We start from the raw sequence: 21,668 nt of genomic DNA, 5'->3' as shown, positions 1-21,668 counted from the left end.
CGGCGGCGCCTGCGCACGCCGGGATCACGTGGCAGCGGCAGGGCCAATCAGACTCGCCCCGCCCCGCCGAGGCGGGAGGGGCCCATAAGAGGGCGCTGCAGGGGCGCGCGCCGGCCCCGCGGCACCGGATTGGCTGCGCGCGGCGGGGCGGGAAGGGCGCGAAACGCGGCGCTCGGAGCGGCGCTCGGAGCGGCGCTGGGGCGGGAGCGGCGCTGAGGCGGGAGCGGCGCTGAGGCGGGAGCGGCGCTGAGGCGGCCCTGGTGCTGAGGCGGCCCTGGTGCTGGGGCGGCCCCGGTGCTGGGGTGGGAGCGGCCCCGAGGCGGCCCCGGTTGGGTCCTGGCGGCCGCACCGGCGCTGCCCCGCGCTCACCCGCGCTCCTTCCGCCCGTGCTAGGACGCTTCGCCTCGGACTGCCCACAGGCCTCGCTGCAGGGCCCGGCCGGCCCCGAGCTGCCGCCGCGGGAAGCTCAAGTGGTTTCTCTTTATTTCCAGGATTTGGGGCATTTGCTGCGGGGTCTCGCCTGTGCTGGCTCGTGTGGGTATGCCCGGGGTCCTTTGCATAAGCACGTTTGCCGTCTTCTCTACTTCGTGTGTTTTTCCGCCTAGCAAGCCCCTCTCCTTTGCCGTTTTGTGCTCTGCGCGTTTACTGAGCTCCTCCTGAAGGCTGCTGCTCTAAACCCTTTCTGGGCGCTCCTTTGGCTACAAGACACTGGAGAGGTTTTAACTGTAAACATTCAGAGTAAGAACTCTGTACTGTAAAGTTTTGCTCAAGTAATAACAGCAACGTGTTTGATACCATTCTGCAGGTTAGAGCAGAGCCGTGCGGGAGGAAGCGTAGTCATGGGATGCAACAGAATTTTTTGCAGAAACAAAGCTGATTTTTTTTTTTTTTTCTGTAGAGTATTTTTGGATGAAGGATGGACTTCTCAGTGATCACTGTTGGGCACGTACAAAATGTGCTTTCAGCTATGCAGAAGAACTTGGAGTGCCCAATATGGTATGCCGGGAAATAATATCAGTGTAGTTAATCTTTTGGAGATTTTGGGGGAATATGCTTTGTCAGTTCTATGGCTTACCAGAAAGCAAGGAGATTTGTGCTTAGGGCTAAACATACTGATGTTTTGTGGGGCTCAAATGAGAAAGTGCAAGAAAAAAAGCTTGTCTTTTGCTCTTATGTTCTTGTAAATTTTGCTTTTCTATTAGAACCTAAATGTGTCACTCCTCTATTCAGCGGGGGAAGAAAATGTATCTGATTGGATTAGAGTATTGTTTGTAGAGCAGTGTGGGGTTTTGTCCCTTTTGTTTCTGAAAGGTAAATGAGGTGTGTAGTTCTTTAGCGCAAACAAATGCTGAAATAGCAAAGGTTCTGGTTGCAATCTGGCCCCCTAGTGTCTACAACTTCTGTGTTTTTGTTTTTCTTTCTGTAGTTTGGATGTGGTCCAAGAGCCTGTTTCAACAAAATGTGATCACGTATTCTGCAGGTAGGATTGAAAACTTGCAGGTGCAATGCAATTTTTAGTTTCTATATATAATATCTTTTTGGTTTTACAATTTTTAATTTCATATATATACCGGTTTTAATTTTTATATATATTTCTTCAGTGCTAATCATGTATGTATACTGTGGTTTGGTAACTTCACGTGCAGCTACTTTAGGGGAAAAAGTCAATTCTGTAGAAAAGAGAACTGCAGCTTCACGAGTGTGTCAAAGGGGATCAATTAACTCACTGTAACACCAGAACAAGAATACATACTTGATTACTGCTAAGAGGTGAATGTGCATACTCAGTTTTAGGGAAAACAAAGTCCTTCTTCTGTTACCATCACAAGTGTTCTTTTTTCTTAGGTTCTGCATGTTCAAACTTATCAGTAAAAAGAAAAAAGGTGTGGCAGAGTGTCCTCTGTGTAAGACTGAAGTTACCAAGAGGTGAGGAATGCATCTTTGTAAGGGGGCTGGAGGCTGAGATGTTTGAACTCTGGGGAAATGCTAACAATAGTCTTAAAATATATTAACCTAAGACTGAAATACAGAAGAAAAAGTGGTTATTAAGTAAGCTGTCTATTTCTAAAGGAGTAAATGTACTCCCTTACCTCAATGTAAGCTGTTTTCCAGGTGATCACACCTCTCTTAACAAATGTCTGTGCTATGTCAGTGTTTAATTCTTGCGACTGATTTCTCTCTACTACACCTCCAGGAGGAAAAATATGATAGTTCACTTTTGTGGTAGTTTTAATTCCCATAGAAATGGTTGTTTGGGGGAATTGTGTTGTTACTCCTTAGCAACAATTTCTCATTGTCTCATCTTCCACTTTGGAGTTTTACCCCTTTTTTTTTGTTGTTGTTGTTCAGCCAAAATTCTAGAGGCATTTATAGTTAACCTGTTCATTTGTCTTAAAATGACTGAAGTACTGATGTTATTTCAGAAGTCTGAAAGAAAATTCCAGATTTAAGCAACTAATTGAAGGATTATTGGAGACTATCTGTGCTTTTGAGCTTGACACTGGAGTGAAGTGTAAGTGTTGTGAATGTATGCCCCCAGTCTTTTTTAAAATAAGGCTTTGGCATATCGTGATTATTTATTTATAAGGTAACCCATTTACTGTGCAGTAATAAATACGGGAAGAATTATCAAAAGGTTTTTTTCTTGGATGTAGAAGCATAAGTTCCATTAAGTTTCCAAGATGTTCTTAGGAAAATCTCTTGAGCAGTTTTACTGTGTGTTTGATGACTCTGGCCAATCTTATGTTCAGTTCCTGAAATATGGCTGAATGTTTATCAAATAATGTTTAATCTGTAACTGTTAACAAAGGTCCTGCTTTTGATTATGCCCAGCCTTGTGGTTTTAATTTGTTAAACAGTCCCAGAGCCTGAATTAGCAGGTGATGTAGCAGTGTTTGTTAACTCATGCCATTCAGATAGATCCTCAGGGAGTCCAAATTTGCCCTTTCTGGAACTCAGTGCCTTGTTAAGGGTGCTGGTAGGGTATTGGTAAGTCAGGTATGTGCCTGTTTATATTTTGGTAAACAAGACATTGTGGCTGGGGGCAGATGGTAGTGTTTTGTATATTGTGCTATAAAAAACAGACTTTATTTTTTAATTCTTTCTAACTTGCTCGGCCATTCTAAAGTCACTAGAATGAGATCCTGTTCTTGCTAGATTATCTAGCTAACCAAAATTGGTTGAGAAAACTAGTTGGCTTTTTACTTACTACTTGAAGAGTACTCAGAATGATCAGACTAGTAATTCAACAAGATTTCTTTCTTGGATAAACATGTTTTAGCTGTATATGCACTAAGCACATAGGGTCTACACAAGTCCATTTCATTACTGTATAATACTTGTCATACTCACTGTAAAAAAATTTGGGTTTTTTACCTAATAACTTTTTTAGTTTTAAAGAGTCATCGCTTTCCTAAAACATCCACGGAAGCCACTGCTCCTGAGTCCCTGTGTAAAGAAAGTTCTGTCATCCAAAGTAAGGGCTTCAGAAACAGGAGAAAAAGTGCTAAAGGGAATGGACAAGAAAACTGCACCTTGGTAACTTTTTTCCCATTTTATTTTTGTGGATTGTTTAAAATGTATTTGCAATGTGTATACATGCATATAAATAAAAGAATGAAGTAGGAGATTTTGGGTTGATCTCAGGTTGCTCTTTGACTTGAGTAATATTCTGCACAAGGACATCTATATATTTTTGTATTCTGGACTTACTTGAGAAAGATGTTTGACCTGAATTTGTACATAATATTGCCATAATACAGTCTGTTACTGAAACTAGGATTGAAAACTTGTTCAACCTGCTTGTTTCATAAGGCTGCCTTAAAATGTAGGGGTTTCATCTTTTTAGGGGTAAGATCATGACTATGTCTTAGGATTCATAAGGCATTACCCAGCTTGGGGTAATTGCTGTGTGTGTGACTGTCCATGGCATGTTGTTTCTGTTTTCATCTGCTTAATGCTGAGTAGAATGTTAGACAAAACAGAATATAAGATCAAACTTGCAATGATTTGATCTGTTAAATGCATGACACATTGCTTCTGTTGACACATTTCATTACTGATATCAAAATGATAAATTACTTGTACTGTATTGTGCATAGAAGCTACCAATGCATGTGAACTAAGTATTTATATCAGCCCCCTGCTAAAGTTTAAATAGCTATGGGGTTTTTTAATACACCACTGTTAAAAATAATTATTCATTTCTATTTTCCTGTCAGCAGGAAGCTAATGTGAATATTCAGCTCACAGAGACCAAAACGTGTTGTCCAAGAAACAAACCCCAGAAATGTGACTCTTCAAAGGGTATTTATATGGAGTTTGGTAAGATCTGTTGTGAATCCACACTAATTGATCTTGTGTACAATGCTTGCAAAGTAGTGAAAGGTGATTATGTTCATCATAATCATATGTATGATTCTGTAGGTGATTATAAACACTAATTTCTCCTTAACAGCCAAAAGTTATGGACAATTCCCAGTTGGTTAATCAGAAGGGTTTTTTACATAATTTATTATATCGTGGCAAATAACACTGCTGTAGTGAACCCTTAAGCCTTGGTGTACAAGATCCAGAGAAGATGTTTACAGATGAGCAAAAAATTCTAGCTGTTACAGCTAAAGGTGGCTACTGTTTTCTGAAGAATGCTAAGCCTTGTTGCCAATGCTTGAGATGAGAGTGAAATCTATTTGAGAAATCAATATTTTATTGCTATTTATCCTAGCTTTTCAGAATTTTATTTTATCTGATGCTGACTGCTGTGAGAAACAAGACAGATACCATGCATAGCTTATTTTTTATCCTGTTCCTTGAAGGAATTGCTGCTTTTAACGGGTAGAGTTTGTTTCCTCACTTCTTTCCTTATTGCATGTGCCAGGATCAAAGGGTCTGAGGCAGACATTTGAATATATTTCTCTGACTTCCAGTTCAAAATTCTAAATACTAATAGTTGTTTTGTGTATAAATTTAGAAATCAGAAACTAACTTTCAGCTAATTAACTCTTAGTTACCAGTCACTGTATTTAAACACAATTTTATGCTGGAGTCATGTAGCTATGTATACATATAAATCATTATAATTAGGTAAAATACTTCACAATTGAACTTGATTTCATCTGCTAAAAGTTGAAAGCATCTAGCTCTAGAAAGGTCTAGGTATGTATGTGATGATAGGCACTGAATCTGGCAAGTCACCTTTCTCTGAATCATTCCAGCCAGAGTAACAGCTGATTTGTTTTCAGGCTCTGAATCATCTGAAGAGTTTTTTAAACAGGCAAGCAAAACTGGGTAAGTAAAGGTGAATAAGGAATTCATATTTTCTGAAGACAGTAGTTCAGTCTTCTCATTTCCTGTGTTCTAGTTTCTTAGCATAGGACTGATGTAATTCTTAAACTGACAAATGATTTTCAGCTTTGAGGGCATTAGGGTGGAATGGGTAGTTGAATTCCAGCAGTTTGCCATATTGCATGCTTTAGAACTGTTTTTTAAATGTTTTGTTGCTTATGTAGATCTTCTATAGAAAAGTAGATACTGTGCTTTAAAATGTAAATATTAAATTCAGGGTTGCAAGAAAGGATATTTTAAAGAAATGGCCTGAAACTCTGAAGGGATCTAGTTTTGGTGAGTGTCAATCATGCAGCTTGACTTCTCCAGAAACTATTTCAGAGGGCAAAAAGGGAAAAATGAGTATCATCTTCTATTCAGTCTGTTGTGGCTTTATCTGTAATGAAATTAGATTTCTTTTCCCAACAGGTTTGAAGACAAAGCAGCAGATCAGATTTCTTCTCAAGAAAGGCTAGAAGAACTTGAGAGTGCTGAGAAAGGGAATGAAAATTCTTGCAATGTGCAGCCTGACAAGCTGTGTGCTAAAGAAATAACACTACCAAATATCATAGGTGTGTTGTTTTGGTGACAAAGACTTAAAATGTGGATGTTCTATACACAGGAACAGAAAGGAAAAATAAGTGACTTGATCAAAGTACAAAACTAAATCTATTCTACATGAGCCATATTATAACTTACAGTACAAATGGAGAGCACTGGCTGGTAATACATGTAAAAAATTAGAAGAACATGTAGTAAGATCTTTCTGCCTTTTCTAGAGGGAGACTTGTGCAGTGTAATATCCTGGTTTGGGGGGAAAGAAGACTTCTTTTAAAACAAAGTAGCCATTAAGCCTGTTATTGTGCTTGTGTGTGTAAAATAGAGCTTAATAATTTATAATACCTATAAATCTGACAGGTAAAAGGGATTTCTCAAAGGAAGGCTTGAGCGAGAAAAGCACTCAGAGCATCACTGAATGTGCCAAACCTGACCAAGTGAATGTGACTGAATGCCAGAGTTCTGCTTTAAATGTTCTTGCTGTAGACCTACTCCCAGAGCAGCGTGACAGAATAGGTGCTGCCAGTCCCACAGTGAACGGGGACACATCATTCTTTAAGAACTCAGAAGAAATGGGTGGAAAGCAAACCCAGTGCAACAGTAAAAACCAAGAGTTTGATTCAGAAGATAGCTCAGAGGGCAGGCTGGATAAAAACAAGGAAATGGATGCTGATGTACAAAATGTGGAAGCTGTAGAGGCATATGAACCTGAGAATGACTCTTTCCATGACAAAGAGCTTCCTCTGGAGAAGCTACACCAGCCAGAGACACTTCACTCTGCCACCCTGAATAAAGTCTCCAAGAAGAGACTGAAGCGGAGCATTCAGAAAGTCAATGAATGGTTTTCAAAAAGCAATGAGATTCTGTCTTCCAGTTCTTCCCTGGATGAGTCTGCTGTATCAGCTGATGTTTCAGGTGAAGGAGATCTGTGTTTATCAGATAAAGAGTCCTGTATTTCAGAAAAGACTGACCCTATGGTAGATTCCATGGAAATTGCAGCAGTTGAAGGAAACAAGAGGTGGTCAAAAAAACAAACAGCAGATGACATCAAAGACAAAATATTTGGAAAAACATACAAGAGAGAGAGGAAATCAAATCCCCCTTCTGCCTTAAAAGACATTTTACCTACCACAAGAAAGGAAGATGTGGCTGCTGATAAGTGCCTGAATAATTTCAGCAAAGACAGACTCAAACGAAAAAGGAAGACTGTCTGTGTCCTGCAACCTGAGGATTTTATCAAGAAAAAAGATACAGAAGAGGCAGATGGGGGCCCTCAAAGTGTTAATTGCTGCCTTGGAGATGCTGAAAAGAAAAGATGTGATGAAAGTGTTGCTGTTAATGAGAGTCACCTTTCTCAGAATAGAGCAAATAATACACTAACAGAACTTGAGGAAGCAGGAGGATCCACATGGAAGAAAGCTACTGAGGAGGTCACTGGCAAGCACTGTGATGGGGAACTAGAAATGTATAACTGTGATCAGAAAAGCACCAAAAAAAGAAGTTCTGCAGCAAAAAGATGCAGGCATTCTAGTAGAACTATGTGTGCTCTACAGTTAGTAGTGGATAGAAGCTCTGTTTTCCCTGATCCAGCTGAGCCACAGATTGATAGCTATCCAAGCAGTGGAGAGCCCAGGAAAGTCGATTCTGAGCAAAAGCAAGTCAGACGCAGCAGAAGGCTTCAGTTACTTACTGAGGAAATGACAAAAGAAACAAGAAAAGGACTAATGGGAGCAAGAAAGAGTAACAGTGATCATGGAAGGTGTGCCTCTGGAGGCCAAAGGAATGTGGTAACTGACTCTGCTGAATGCAAAGACCTGTGTGAGCCTCGAGATATGTTGAGTTACAAGCCAGCCACTAATTTGAAGGGAGGTGATCTGGAAGCAAATGAAATGCAGGTTAGTCTAAAGAATTTATCTGACACTGCAGAAACTGGGAAAAGTCTGTTCAGTCCTTCACGTCAGCCTTCAAACTGTGGTCCCACTGCACCTCACACAAGTTCTCAAGACAGAGAAATACAAGGTAGCCCTCTCCTCCTGCAACCTCCTTCAGTGACTGCTGTGCAAACTGCTTCTCACCAGACTGAAGAGACGACTGAATCACATACTGCCTTTCCCCAGGAGTGTGGGCATGATTCACAGAGTGTTCCAGGAGACTTCAAAACTGACAAGTTGCCAATGGCTAAAAATGTTTTGGAGTTGACTAAGGAGGCTGAAGACAGTGAATTAGACACGCAGTATCTGCGAAATATATTTAGGCATTCAAAGCGCTCATCCTTTAGCCTTTTTCAGACTCCCAGGCAGGCACATGCAGTGGAAGGTCCTGCTTCTGAAACTTTATCATGTGCTGCTCAGGGAGAAAATAAACATAGCAAACAATTACAACCAGAAAGCTTGCAAGAAGAGAAAACAGCTGCTCAAAGCTTGAGCAGGGTTTCTGAGCAAGGGAAGCTTAAGACCTGTGAGTCTGCCCATGTTGATCGTGTGTCTTCCTTTGTTGTCAGCACAGGAGAGCACAGGAATTATATTTCACAGGCTGCAGGGGAAAGGACTCTGGCAGCAGTGACAAGAACAGGGACTGCTCAGACTGAGGACAAAACCAGATTGCTACAAGAAGAGCAGGGCCATGAAAAGCCAGTGTCAACTGAGATAGGGATAGAAAGTGAGTTGAGACAGAATGCCATGAAAAATAGAAGCCAGAGTGATCAGAGTAACACAGAAAAGCATGATTCCAAAGAAATGGATTTAAACACAGGCCAGGAAACAGGCTTCAGTTCAGAAAGCAATCAAGCAGGAGAGACTGAAGTTGTTGATTGCAAAGGACCAACTCTACATTTTCAATCCAAATCAGTTATTTGTCCTGCAACTTGTCAGCAAAGCCCTGCTGAATTCAGCTGTGTAGTCACTAGGACAAAAAGTAGCAAAAGAGAAAGAAAATGTGTAAAGGGGAATGAAGAACAAGCAGCCCCAACTGTTAGCACAGCAATGCCTGAGTGTTTAGCTGCAGAGGCTCTAGAAGATCCTCTTAGAGGGAACAGTGATCTTACAGGTTTGTCTGAAACTCCTGATGGCTTGCTGTGCTCTGATGTTGAAGAGAACACCAGCTTATGTGAAGCTGATAGGAAAGAGCAATCTGCAGTGTTTGTAAAAAGTGACAATGCCCCGGGAAAAGAACTGCACAATAGAAATGCAAGTTCTAAGCCAAGATCTCGAGGCATTCACAAGTCTCGAAGGCGAGTGCAGAAACTGCCATCTTCAGATGAAGAGTCCTGCGAGGATGAAGACTTACCGTGCTTTCAGACGTTAATCTTCAGCAAATCAGCAAGCACACCTTTGCAGAGTGATAAACAAATGACATCTGTGGTAGAGTCTCCAGTGAGTCCCAACACGTTTCCTAATGGTGTGAGTAATGATGACAATGTTGTGCAGAAAGTGCCTGAAGCTGCCCAGAGTAACGTGTGTGTTTCACCAAGCCAGGAATCAGAATGCTCTGTCAACTTATTTTCTTCCCAGTCCAACATGTCTGAAGAATCAGTTAATGGAGCACAAGAGCTGAAGAAGCATTTACCAGAAGCTCATGTATCCAAACAAATGAGCAGTGTGAATGACAGTGAAGAGACTTTCCAAAATTGTGATCGAGGGCTGAAGAGAACTGAAGATGAATGCCAAGAAGACCCAGACATGGGAGCAAACCTAGGTACAAATCAAGATTTTTATCTCTGCAGCTGTGTTTATAATGTCCTTACACTGAGGTTTTTGGTGTTTGCATGGGAACTTTGTTCTGTGTTTATGGGGTGCTTGGTCTCCTAGAGGAATGTATCTACCTTAAACAATCAAACAAAAACCCTCAGTGGTTTGTTTCCTGAAAATTATGTTCTTCCAGTGTTCTTTGTTCAGAGCACAAATTAACAGACTGGGCATTAGAGGCTGACTGTCTAATGGGAATTTATTTTTGAGGGAAATGCTATTTCTCTTACTGCAATGTGGTACTTGCATCATCAGCAAAACTTCACAGCCTATCCAAGATTTTTCCCCAGATGAAATGTTTGATGAAATTGGCTGTAGGATTTTGTAGTGAATATTTTGACCTTTTTATGGCCTTTGTAAATGTTTAGGACTCTTCTATCACTGTTGAAACACAGAATTCTGTTTACTTTCTCATGTGTGTGACATGGTATTCTTTGAAATGCTCACTTAAAGTAGATCTGTCCTTCTAACTTCAACATTTTCAAAACTTGTCACTTTAGAGTTATAGTTATTAGTTCTCTAAAACCCTCTGCATGGTAAGAGATAATGTTGGTTGGTTTGTTGTTTGGTGGGATTTTCTTTAACCCAAGGGGGTTTTTTTTCCACCTTCTTCAAGGTGAAGCATCTGGATATGACAGCGAAATAAGTATTGTAGAAGATTCATGTGGACCACTCTCTCAGGGTGAAATCCTCACTACACAGGTGAGTTCATGCACTAAATGCTGGAAGCAGCTTACATTTTAGGAGATAAGCAAGCACATGAAAGCTGTGAAGTCAATACAGTGGAAAACTTCTTTCATCATAATTCTTTGTCACTACATTACTTCCAAAAGCATAATTAATGAAGAACTGTAGAGTTGCTTCTATGCCATTACTTTTCCAACTTTGCCTCACCTTACACTGCAATGGCCACAGCTTATGTGGTATTGGTTACAGGGCTTAATTGTGGGAGATGCTAATTAATGCATCTCCACACTTGGCCAGTGCTGGAAATGTCAGTCCCTATATTTAGAAGCTTTAATGATAGGAATTTATAAGGATTAGGTGATAAGGATTAGAATTGTTACAGTAGATATTTAGAAGCACAGAGACTTGTCTGCTATGTGTAAAGATTAAATCAAATAATTCCATATCAGAATAAATCAAATCATTCTATATTAGAATATTATAGATACAAGTCCCAGCAGGCAGTGTCTAATGAAAGGTGTGTCTAGCAGTGTATTTTTTGTCTGCTGTTAATACCCTGAATGCTGCTCAGGGGCCTGACTTTATGTATTGGGTGAATTGGGGTGGGGTTTCAGTTGAGGGTTAGGGGCTTGGGTTTTTTTGCTTTGCTTTGGGTTTTTTTTTCTTTTGTCCTTTGTGACTTTAAGGTGAGTCTTATGCCAAATCTCTCTTCAGTATTACCAGCCCTATGGGCTTTATGTATGTCAAAGGAAAGTGAATTTGATTTCTGTGCTTTATGGGTGCTTCTGTTTACAGCATCAGTGTAAAATGTAATCAGCTGGCAGGGAATTGCTACCTAATGTATCTTCATGGATGGAGATACTGGGATGTGCCTGCTCTGAATGGATTAATGGCAGTATGGGTGGGGAATTTGGGGTTGTGGTGTGGTGATGGTTTTCTGTTTGTTTGGGGCTTTTTATGGGTTCAGTAACAAAGAGGCTCCACACGGTGCCAGTGCTGGAGCTACAAATGGAATATTCAGTTCTGTGGAAATTGCTTCATCATGTAAAGTAAAGGGCTTGGGTTTTTAAAAACATCCTTTGAAACCCTGAGCTGTTCTTATGAGGACCTGCCTATGGCATGTTTTTAATAATGTGATTTTTGAGGGGGAACATAAGGAAAAATATTACGAAATATTTTAGTCCTTTAAATGATCTTTGGGGCATGTAGTAATGGTGGAAAATGAAGACTCAATTTAAAATTTAATAATGAATATCATGTATTGAACTATTAATGCGGTTTGGACAAAATTACTTTTAAGTGAATTTGTGCAGGAGTTGGGTTGTTTTCTTTTCTGAATGATTAAACCCTGAGACACCGAAACTGAAATAACATGACTGGCAAAACGTGTGTGTGGTTGGTTGGTTTTGCTTCTGATGTGAGGTGTGTGCACTGTTTGTTCCAGTAAAAGCACCACGGTCACCTTTTGAACATGTGGCAAAAACTAATTCAAAACTTCTGCTATTTCTGATTTTCGAGTGTTTGTTAAAGAAATTCATCCTGAATTTGCTAATGTTGGCATTCTTGTGCCTCCTTTGCAGCAAAAGAATGCTATGCAAAATAGCCTGAAAAAGCTTCAGCAGGAAATGGCTGTGCTTGAAGCAGTGCTAAAGCAGCATGGAAGTCAGAACTGTGAAGCTTTACCTGTCCATAGGGAACCGCCACATGCTGGTACTGAAGGAACATTTGAAATGGATCAAATGAGAGAAGGAAAAAGGTCAATGGTTTTGTTTGGAGTTTGGGGGCTTTTATGTTTATTTCTAAATTTTTATTTTAAAAAAATCTTGAAATATCTCTGAGCTTCTGAGAAATTACAGGAGTTTCACTGTTGCTACATTTTTCTGATATTTAGAGTGAAAAAGATATTAAAATCAATTTCCCTCTCTCAAGGTCTCCAGAATTGTTGCTTCCATCTTCTAAATCATCTTCAACACAGAGATCAGATCTGGAGAAAGGCCTTGAGTGTGACAGTGTTCTAAAGAATGAAAGTCCCTCTGAAAAGACAAAACCTGTGCAGGAAGCAGTGCAAGAATACAGGCAGTGTCAGCTTGAAGCAGGTAACATTTAAGAGAAACCCAGTGCGTTTTTATTTCTGATGGTTTTCTCCTGTTCTCTTCATGTTATTATACATCAGCAAGGTACAACTTTTTCCTGTAAATCAAGGATTTTGATTTATATGTTCCTGGTCATTTTAAAAAGGTGTTACTGCTTTGTTTGGTAGCCCAGCTGTATGGCTGCCCATCAAATGCAGTGTGACAGCATTTTGACAGTTTTAGGAGTTTTTCTGTCTCACTTCTAAATTCAGACGCTTTGACAAATACACTGCTGAAAGTTTCACAGGTGTTCTAGTGTCTTGCCAATAGATCAGGAAAAAGTAATGATAGAGGCAAAGATGAAGTGATAAACATATAAGGAGAGGAAGTAACTGCAGAATTTAAACCTAAAAGAGAGAGCAACACCCTTCTACCATGGCTACAAGAAAGAGATGCAATTTTCTCAAGGGGTAATTTCTCTTTTCCTTCAGAAAATGCAGAGGAGCAGAAATCTGGGACCAGGCAAAACAGCGCATCTGTCTCATCAGATCTTTTTGGAAATGTGACCCAGAGTCCAAATAACCCTTCCTCTTCTGTAGGGCTTTTTACCCCTCAAACTGCAGAAGCCACAGATGAGCCTGTCATACCTCAGAACACTGATAAAAGCTGTGGCCCAGGACACAAATTGAAGAAAAGTGTTTGTTTTCCTGCACCTGTTCTGGACAATGCAACTGGGAAAGAAAATGCTACAAGTCCAGTTGTGACTAAGAGGAAAGAAATGTCAATTGTGGCATCAGGTCTGAATCACAGTGAGCTTGTAAGTAAATTCCAGAATTTTGAGATCACTAGTTAAGTGATTCCTGATTACTGCTATAGTCCTCAATAGAGAGATCTCTAAGTATAATAAAACAAATCTTGTAAGAATTGCAGGTGAGTAATGCAGCAACTTAAGTCAAACTTTATCATTCCTAAGACTGTGAGAATGCTGCCTGTAATGGCACTGTTAAGCTTAGTGAAGTTTGAACTTTTTAAATGATCCCTGATGTCTGGGGGGGAAAACACATGATTCCAAAACCAGAGGACTTCTAGAAAGGCAAGGGGGTGGGGAGGGGCTGTGTGGGTGTTTGGTTCAGTTAGTGTTTCCAGGTGATGCTGCTTCACCCAAATTCTGATCCATAGTGAGCATTTCTGTAAGTAATAATTCTGAGTTGCTGATAACCTGTTTTTGCACTCAACTTCCAGAAGAATTTGGCTTTTGGGTTATAAAACACAAACCAAGAGCTCGGCTTTACTTTAGTTTGTTGAATGGTGCCAAACCTGACTTAAGGAAATGTACATTCTGTGTGCCAACACAAAAAACTGTTACTTTAAAGTAACTGTCCTGTGACATTATGCTCCTACAAACTGGGGCTGCTGGGGGGGTTTAAAACTGTTGCTAACTATTAATTTTCTTAACTGCTTTTCAGTTGGTGGTCCAGAAGTTTGTGAAAAAAACTCAGAGCACTTTATCTAATCACATTACCAAAGGAACAACCCATGTCATAATGAAAACAGGTTTGTTGGGAGCTATGGGACCAAATCCTGTATTGACAGACCATATAGAATTTTACCTTTAGTCTAACCAACAAGCAATAAATTTCAGTAAGTTTGAGGAAAAGGTACTGATTGTTTTCTCCATTGTAAGTTTTTTGTTGAAGCTTGTGAATCTTTCTGTTTCACAGAATCAGTGTGAGGGCATGTTTTTCCTTTTTGTGTTTTTCCTTGTGTAATTCAAGGTTAATGTTACTTCGTATTTGTTTCTCCAGCTGCTTGGTCATAACTTCCAGGTGTTTACAGCACACTAATGTGAAGTAGCTCAGAACCAACCAAAAGAAAACAAAGATAGTTCCCAAAGAAATTGTGCTTTTTCTTGCCTCTTATCTTTATTGAATAATTTTTAAGAGGGTTCACAAGTGGTACAAGTGATTCGTTTCTGCTCATTTCCTTCAGTTTAGTAGGATCACGACCCTGGATTGTTGGAACCTTTGTATAGTTTTGATATTTTGCTGCTGCACTTTGCAAAAAATGTTTGCTTTTACATACGAATAACCTGACCTGTGGTGTTTTGCTAATGGCAAAACTAAAAGAGCTCTTACTCTTGTTTGCCCTGCAGATGAGGAGCTGGTGTGTGAACGGACACTGAAGTACTTCCTGGGCATTGCAGGAGGAAAATGGGTAGTTAGTTATCAGTGTATGTGTAACTTGTTCTGGAGCTAAATGGTCTTTGCCCTTCTACCATGAATGCAGTCTTCACTTGTTACAGGAAAGAAAAAGGATCTCTTCATGTCTTGCCATCTGATGTTTTGCAATGTTTCTTCTAAATACTTTGTGGTTTTTAATTTTACTTTCTTTTAAACAACAGCATCAAGCTGCTTACTCTTGTGAATACTTTTTCTGCTTTCAGATAGCCACAGTGGATTGCTCCCCACTGTGGCAAAACCCTTTTGTCCCTCTTAATTTAAATCTTTGCAAAGTGTGGCATCAATTAGTGTAAAATTAGTATTATTTATAAAAGGTAAAAAAGTTCTTTAAGTTCTTTCAGTGTTATACTGTACTCCTTTAGTACAAATACCTTCAATTTATTATAGCAATGAAGTCAGACTAGTGGTAGTGGAAGAACCATTTTGCTGGATAAAATGACTTTTCTTGTTCTGATCTTTTTATTTAGGGATAATTCAGTCTTTTAAAGAAAGAAGGATACTGGATGAGGTAGGTCTTATATGTTGAGTGAACTGTCAAATGGTTAAGTAATGCTGTTACATGATGGACTTACCAGTTACCTCAGATATTGTCTAAACATTCAATATGTAATTTTAGCTCTGAAACCTGGGATTCTAATTTTACCAAATGCTAGGACCAAAAGCCACACTTAGGCTATATGTGTTCATTGGCATTGAAGACATAATGAGTCCCTATTGTTTTTTTAACAGGTTATAGATGTACTTTTTAGTATTTCTACTGGTATTAATAGATTATATCATAGAGCAAAAGATCTATTCTTTGCTTAAGGAAATAATGTTATGTACAGATAATTTCTATCAAATAAGACTTTATTGATAAGACAATTATAGTCTTTGGAGTGTGCTGCTTCTTGAATTTAGTTTGCTAGACTACTATACAGGTTGACTATAATTTATTTCTTTAAAAATTGCCTGGTGCTGCAGGAGTTTCATTACTCCAGCATTTCTTTTGCAAAGCCTTTTAATTCATATTCTGAACACACTCATAGATTTTCAGTTCTGAAATCTGCCATCTTCCTGTTTTGATGCAGAACTTTGACAGGAAAGTGGTCTCTCGCTTCTGATTCCTTGCTTATGTTATGTTCCAGGAGAACTTTGAAGTTCGAGGAGATGTAATTAATGGGCGGAACCACCAAGGTCCTAAGAGGGCCAGACAGGCTCTGACTGAAAAGGTACAAATGGGATGCAAACTCTGTCCTGCTCTGTTTCAGATACGTGGCTGTGCTGGCTGAGTGTCTGGAATGCCTTCCAATTTCTCTGCTCTTCTGTATACACGGAGTTGTACAAATGAAGCATTTTTGTACATGAAAGGTGAGCTCTGTCAGCAGCAGAGCAGATATTCTGAAGTGACTCACTAAGCTTGGAGTGGGTGCTATCTTTTTATAACGTACAGTTAGTGGTCTTTAATATTCTTTTGGTTTGGAGGTTACAAAGAGCTTTGGATGTGCTTTGTGAAATAGGTAACTTGATGACAAGCCCTGGAAGTGCACTGAAAACAGCATATTAAGCATTGTCCTTTAAAAACCCCACATGAACTTTAACATGTTCCTTGCTTTTCAGATCTTTAAAGACTTTGAGATCTGTTGCTATGGACCTTTCACTGATATGACTACAGGTGTGTCATTTTAGTGGAGTTGGATGAATAGTTAACATAAAAATACCTTGAGCTGTGCATTCACCAGAATTTTACATTTGACCTCTTCTTGGGTAACTTTTTAGCTCTTCTCCTCTGGAAGTTTTAAAATACCTACAGGGGGTAAAGTGTAGGTAAAGAACTTTATCCACTTGTATCTCCAAATGGAGTGGAAATTGTGTTCTTTTTTCTTTGGATGTCCTCAGACACCCCCCAGCAATTTTGCATTTCAAACTAGGCCTTTTATCTAGTTTATCTCTGATTCTCTAGTGCTGAAGGAAAAGCATTAATGTCATGCTGTCTGGTAGTTGTGATCCATACTCTTGAGCACTTGTATTTGAGCATTTTTTCTTCTGTCTTAGTAAGCAGCTCCTAAGCATCCTTTTTCTAGCAGTTGACACATCCTTGTCTGTCTATAGGAGCAGGTGTTAAAAGCAAAACACAACTAAGCCAGTAGTTAGTATAAAAAGAAAAAGCTGTTCAGGAGAGCTTCATTTTTTTACTTTTAAGATTTAATAAAGTGTGTTACATGTTTTGAAAATTTAAGCTATAATTTCCCTGCTTAAAATATTTGTACTTGACTTCCCATTTTTGTGGTTAATTCAGCAGGTACTTTCTGATTTGTCCAATATAACTTTATTTTTGACTGGGTGAAATATGCTCACATCTCTTGACATTTACAGTAATTGCTGTAAATGGATGCAATGGATGCTGTAAAAGGATGCAGTGCTTTCACCTGCTGCAGTGATCCTCAATTGTGGCTCTTATACTTGAGAGACTTAATCTTCTTCACTACCAATTCAACAAATTGGTGGAAATTAAGTACTTTGGCTACTTTTGTTAATGAGAGATAATCACGGTTCTAACTTCTGACTTTTAATTTTCATTTCATGTCTTGCATCCTTATGGTAAGAGGAAATAACTTGTGACTTTAAGTTTTGGGCATGTGTTCCATTGCTTTTTTTAGGGTTTTGTTTTGTGCAGACCTGACTAGGGGATGAGGGAGTTGATGTTCCCTAGCAGGCTTGAAAGTGAAAGGACTTATTTTCTACCGAGGCTAACATCTCTTTCAAATCATGGTGGTTTGTGAATGGAACAAACACAGGAGGGCTTTGGGAGTAGTGTCAGCTTCAATGTGATCTAAAACACTGAAGTAACTGACTGTTCATCTGATTTCTTCAGAACATCTGGAGTGGATGGTGGAGCTGTGTGGTGCCTCTGTGGTGAAGCAGCCTGATCTGTTCACACACACAGCAGTAAGTGTTGATGAATGTTACCCTCCCATAGTTTTGAGAGCTGTCTGTGCAGCCTGGCAGTGTCCCTTGGTTCTAGGCCTGGCCAACCTTCCCTAGAAGACAGGCCCCCTTGTAGTGGAGAAATGATTGAGGTTGACCAGATAACTAATTTGTCTTGAAATTAGCACTGAGCCTCCCTTTCCAGCACAGAAAGCCTTTTAGTGCCTGAATGTAGTCACAGCATTTCTGGAGAGAAATCACAGAAGAATCTTAGGAACGAATGTCTTTCTCCCTCTATACTTCTTAAATTCCTCTCTGAAGTGATGCTCTGCAGCAGAGTTAGCCTAGTTATTGCTCTCTGTAGATAGATATGAGAATGAGAATTATGTAAGGACAGACAACAATAGCATTTTTGTTTTTTAATCTTAAATTCCTAGAATTCTACTGCTGTTGTGGTTGTGCAGCCAGATGCCTGGAAGGAAAACACGGATTATAGAGGTAAAGCAACCCTGTCATGAGCTGCTTTCTGGTACACATTGAGTGTCTTTATCACATTTGTCCTTTTAATAGCTAAATATCAGAGGTTTGTAGAGGAATCAAAATTCTACTGCATCTGGAGATGGAAGTATGTCTTGAAAGAAAAACCTAGAAGGACAAAGTGTATTGTCTAAAGAATCAGCAGTAGAGTCTTAAAAGTTACTCTGGCAGATGAAACCTATTGCCTCAGTTGTCCTCTGTGTATCATCAGCTTTACAGAAACTTTTCTAATTGAGAAGTTTTTAAAAGGTGGGGAAAGGTGTCCTTGGAGGACTAGTAAGATCTAGGAGAAAGCCTCAGATGGAACACGATTCCCTTGGTCTGGAAAAGTTGTGTTAAAAAGCCTTAACAGATACAGTTTTGTATTTTTTTCTTTTAAGCAAAATGCTTGGGAGAAACCTTGAGACTTTGAAAGTGCAAGTGATCCAGACTGCCTCAGAGAGAGTGGGGTTCCCCAATGAATGGGAGCTAGTTAGTCTACAGTGAAATCCAACAGAACTGGGGAGCAGGACAATGATGTAAAAAACCCAGCTGTTTCCATGGCACTGGAAAAATGAGAAAATGAAAAGATCCTGGAATGAGGAATAACTGAAAGCACTTCAGTAATTTTCTGTTGCTTCTGTCTTAATGAGACTCATTGCTTGTCACATACTCAGTATGTCTGGGCAGACAGGAACCTAAGCTCCATCACTGAGATCCTAAATTAAAAGATAACAACTGCATTCTTTGCTTTTAGTGTTTATGTTGTGTTCACTGCTGCCTGCCTGGCCAGTTGCCAAACAGCTCCTCTTTGGAGCAGCAGTATTAGCTGCCCTGCTAAAGGGAATGGTAGTGCCACATCACTGCTTTTAGACACTGGTTTTTATCAAGGCTTTTTAAATGTCACAGATAAAGCAAACAGCTTATTCTGAAAGACATCAGTTGACTCACCTTAAGCTTGTTTGGACTCCTTGATAACAGCTGTACCATTTGTGTCTTGCAGCAATCCACCAGCAGAACAACGTTGCCGTGGTAACTCGGGAATGGGTCTTGGACAGTGTGGCTTGCTATGAGTGCCAGGAGTTCAGTGCTTACCTCATGTCCTAAGGGTGAACAGCAAGTTCTTATTGATAAAATTACTTAAACAACATTGCCATCTCAAGATGGAATTACCCACTGTTCTTTAAAGCTTTACATTAACTTAAAGAACTAGGAAATTATAGAGGTTGAACAAATTTTAAAAGTTAGAAGATGTAGTGTATGGCCTCCTCAGAGGAGTGGCAATATATTATTTGCTACTGCAGCCAGTTCCTGTTTAGTTACTTGAGGACATTTTGAAGACAGTCATTTAAAAGAGGAATATTTGGCTCAGGGCTTGAATTAAAACAGACCAGCACTCTGGAGTAACCTTCATATTTTCATTTTGCTTAAATGCAAACCCTGAATACTATTTTGTGATTATTAATGCATCAGCCTTGGCTGTTGATGGATTATGGTGGTGTTGAAAACTCTACATACAGCTTTCCTGTTGTGTATCAAAGTGCCAACTCACTGTAACCAGAAATACTATCCACAGCTATGGTCCCCAGAAAGGCAGTGGTTGAGTCCAAGCAGAAGGCAAGCCTTAAAACCAGGAACCAGTGTTGTCAGTCTGATTTCTGACTCTGTGTGTGGCACTGTGAGAGGATAATGAATAGATGCATTTTAGTATCCCAGTGACCCATCATAAGCCCAATAAGAATCTGCTCCTAATAGTCTCTGCTTGCAAAATGAGGCTGCAAAGAAATTGGGTTTTTATAAAAGAAAATATCTTGCTTGTCTCTGTTGCCAAGCAATTCAACTTCATACCTAATTTTGTACTTAGAGAGCAGAAGGAGAATCTGGTCTCATGAACTGGGTACTTTAAAAATGTAGCTAAGTTCAGAAAATTCTTTTGTGATAAGATGCTGCTGTCTTGGAAAGTTTAAGAAAGTCTGTTTATATATATTTGAATGCACAAAGGAAATAAAATTATTTTGGCAAGTATTTTACCTAATTGTTTCGCTTTTCTTATGTGAACCAGTCCCTCGGTCTCTGCATTGAGGCATATGTGGAAAAAATACCTAAGTGCAACCTCCTGAAATGGGGAAGGAAGTGGAGACTTACTAGAGAGAGTAAAAAATGTAAATGAGAACTTCAGAGATGCAATCAGAATTGCAACTGCTGTCAACCTGAGGAGTGAATGTGTTATCAGCTGCCCTGCAGCTGCCAAGTGCAGGTTGGCTGATCAAGCATTGCTGCTGGCAGTGGGAGTGCTGGAAGCACTTGCTCAGCTGACACACACGCTGCTGTTTCCTTCTATGTGACAATATTCCATAACTACCAGGCCATTCAACACAGCCTCACTTTCAGCCTGATGCTCCTCTTATCTCTACAGCCCATGCTGGCACTGGGTATTTTATAATCTACATTTCAAAGGATAGCTGGAGGCAACGACTAAATACTGCCTGTTAGAGGCAAGGAAAAGGCCAAGCAAAACTGTTTTGCTTTGGCCATTGTGGAATTGTCCCCCAGATCTTGATGCAAAGGCTCTTTCGGTCAGGTGCGAGCTCCAGCTGGATAATTGTCTACGGAATGACACCCACGGTGCTGCCATTCCTCCTTGGAGGTGACTGGATCTGTGGAAACTGTTTCTTTAAAGTGTTATTTATCTGTGAGCTTTTGTAGTGATGTCCATCTCGTGTAAGATTTGAATGGAGTGAAATGACTACAAAACAGACAGTTAAAGCCAAGATACGCTTCCAGAGGAGTAGGCAGTGTAAAGGGAGCTGCTGAGGCCTCCATCGTGGAATCCATATGGATTTTCTAGTCAGATTTCCAGCTTTGGTAATACAGCCCCAGCACCTGGAGATTCACAGCACTCTGTGGGTCGTTCTGTATGTCCGGATCAAGCTCCAAGTCGTCTTCCCTGTTTGTTCATATGCCAGAGTAGGTTTGTGATAGTTTGCAGGGTAGGAAACCTGAGGTGAATGCAGTTTTCAGGCGTGGCTGGGCTGCACACTGCCGTCAGCAGCGTGTGCTTTTGATCCTATTCACTGCGAGGAAGGAGGGAGGAAACACAGGAGAGGTTGGTGCTGCTGGAGCTTTGCCTGAGGCTTTGCCATCAGATAAGTACCACGTTTGTACTTAAAACTCTCTGGGTTTGCAACTCTACAGCAGCTTTTCTCGATGCAGCTGCATCAGGGTGAAATTGAAGAAGCCTGAGTTCTGCTGCAGTTTGATGCAGTAGCTGGGGGCCAGCTGCAGGGGGAAGGTGGTGGACACGGAGTTCGGACGCCGCCTTTCCTGACCTCCTGCTCGGGCCGTGCTCCCTCTGGCTCACGGCTCACAGTGAGCTGTGCCCAAGTTTTCAAAGCTACCCAAGGGGCCAGGACGTTGAATTCTTTCCTTCCCCTTCTCTCTAAGCTATTAATTGCTAAACTAATTTCTAAAGCAACGGAGGGGAATCTGCTACTTTGGGGAAACAAAGTGATAGGAAAGATGTGTGCTAATGTCTTTACAAACAATTCCATGGGTGCGGCGGTGGGTGTTAATGCCTTTGAGCTGGGTCTTAATGTCCCTACCCACTCCGAGCCGCAGGTTTG

At 40.3% G+C, this 21,668-nt stretch overlaps 1 protein-coding gene across 5 annotated transcripts; it reads left to right on the top strand.

Annotated features, from left to right (window-relative positions):
• The first annotated feature begins 256 nt into the window (after window positions 1-256).
• BRCA1 (BRCA1 DNA repair associated) lies at window positions 257-20,075 on the top strand. 5 transcript variants are annotated; one of them, XM_010412803.4, is made up of 22 exons: window positions 257-534; window positions 899-996; window positions 1,427-1,480; window positions 1,846-1,926; window positions 2,424-2,512; window positions 3,392-3,537; window positions 4,221-4,323; window positions 5,241-5,286; window positions 5,752-5,894; window positions 6,241-9,573; window positions 10,240-10,325; window positions 11,891-12,066; window positions 12,240-12,406; window positions 12,874-13,199; window positions 13,849-13,936; window positions 14,535-14,612; window positions 15,090-15,130; window positions 15,750-15,833; window positions 16,222-16,276; window positions 17,477-17,550; window positions 17,967-18,027; window positions 19,049-20,075. In XM_010412803.4, exons 2-22 carry the CDS (start codon window positions 917-919, stop codon window positions 19,150-19,152), a joined length of 5,415 nt encoding a protein of 1,804 aa, XP_010411105.1. In that variant the 5' UTR covers window positions 257-534; window positions 899-916; the 3' UTR covers window positions 19,153-20,075. The 5 variants fall into 5 exon arrangements, with proteins under 5 accessions (XP_010411105.1, XP_010411107.1, XP_010411108.1 ...); XM_010412805.4 differs by having other exon boundaries at window positions 257-538; window positions 4,224-4,323; XM_010412806.4 differs by having other exon boundaries at window positions 257-538; window positions 12,982-13,199.
• The last annotated feature ends 1,593 nt before the right edge of the window (window positions 20,076-21,668 follow it).

Source organism: Corvus cornix, chromosome 27, assembly GCF_000738735.6.
Source record: "Corvus cornix cornix isolate S_Up_H32 chromosome 27, ASM73873v5, whole genome shotgun sequence".
Taxonomy (NCBI): domain Eukaryota; kingdom Metazoa; phylum Chordata; class Aves; order Passeriformes; family Corvidae; genus Corvus; species Corvus cornix.
Note: the sequence above shows the minus strand (reverse complement) of the source record. Positions and strands in the feature narration are given on the sequence as shown.

What these genes read in the sequence shown, in the direction of transcription:
- BRCA1 (XM_010412803.4), top strand. Translation starts at nt 917, where the DNA reads ATGGACTTCTCAGTGATCACTGTTGGGCACGTACAAAATGTGCTTTCA. An exon ending in TGTGATCACGTATTCTGCAG is followed by an intron (nt 1,481 to 1,845) that starts GTAGGATTGAAA and finishes CTTTTTTCTTAG; the next exon opens with GTTCTGCATGTTCAAACTTA. An exon ending in CCATGTCATAATGAAAACAG is followed by an intron (nt 13,937 to 14,534) that starts GTTTGTTGGGAG and finishes TTTGCCCTGCAG; the next exon opens with ATGAGGAGCTGGTGTGTGAA.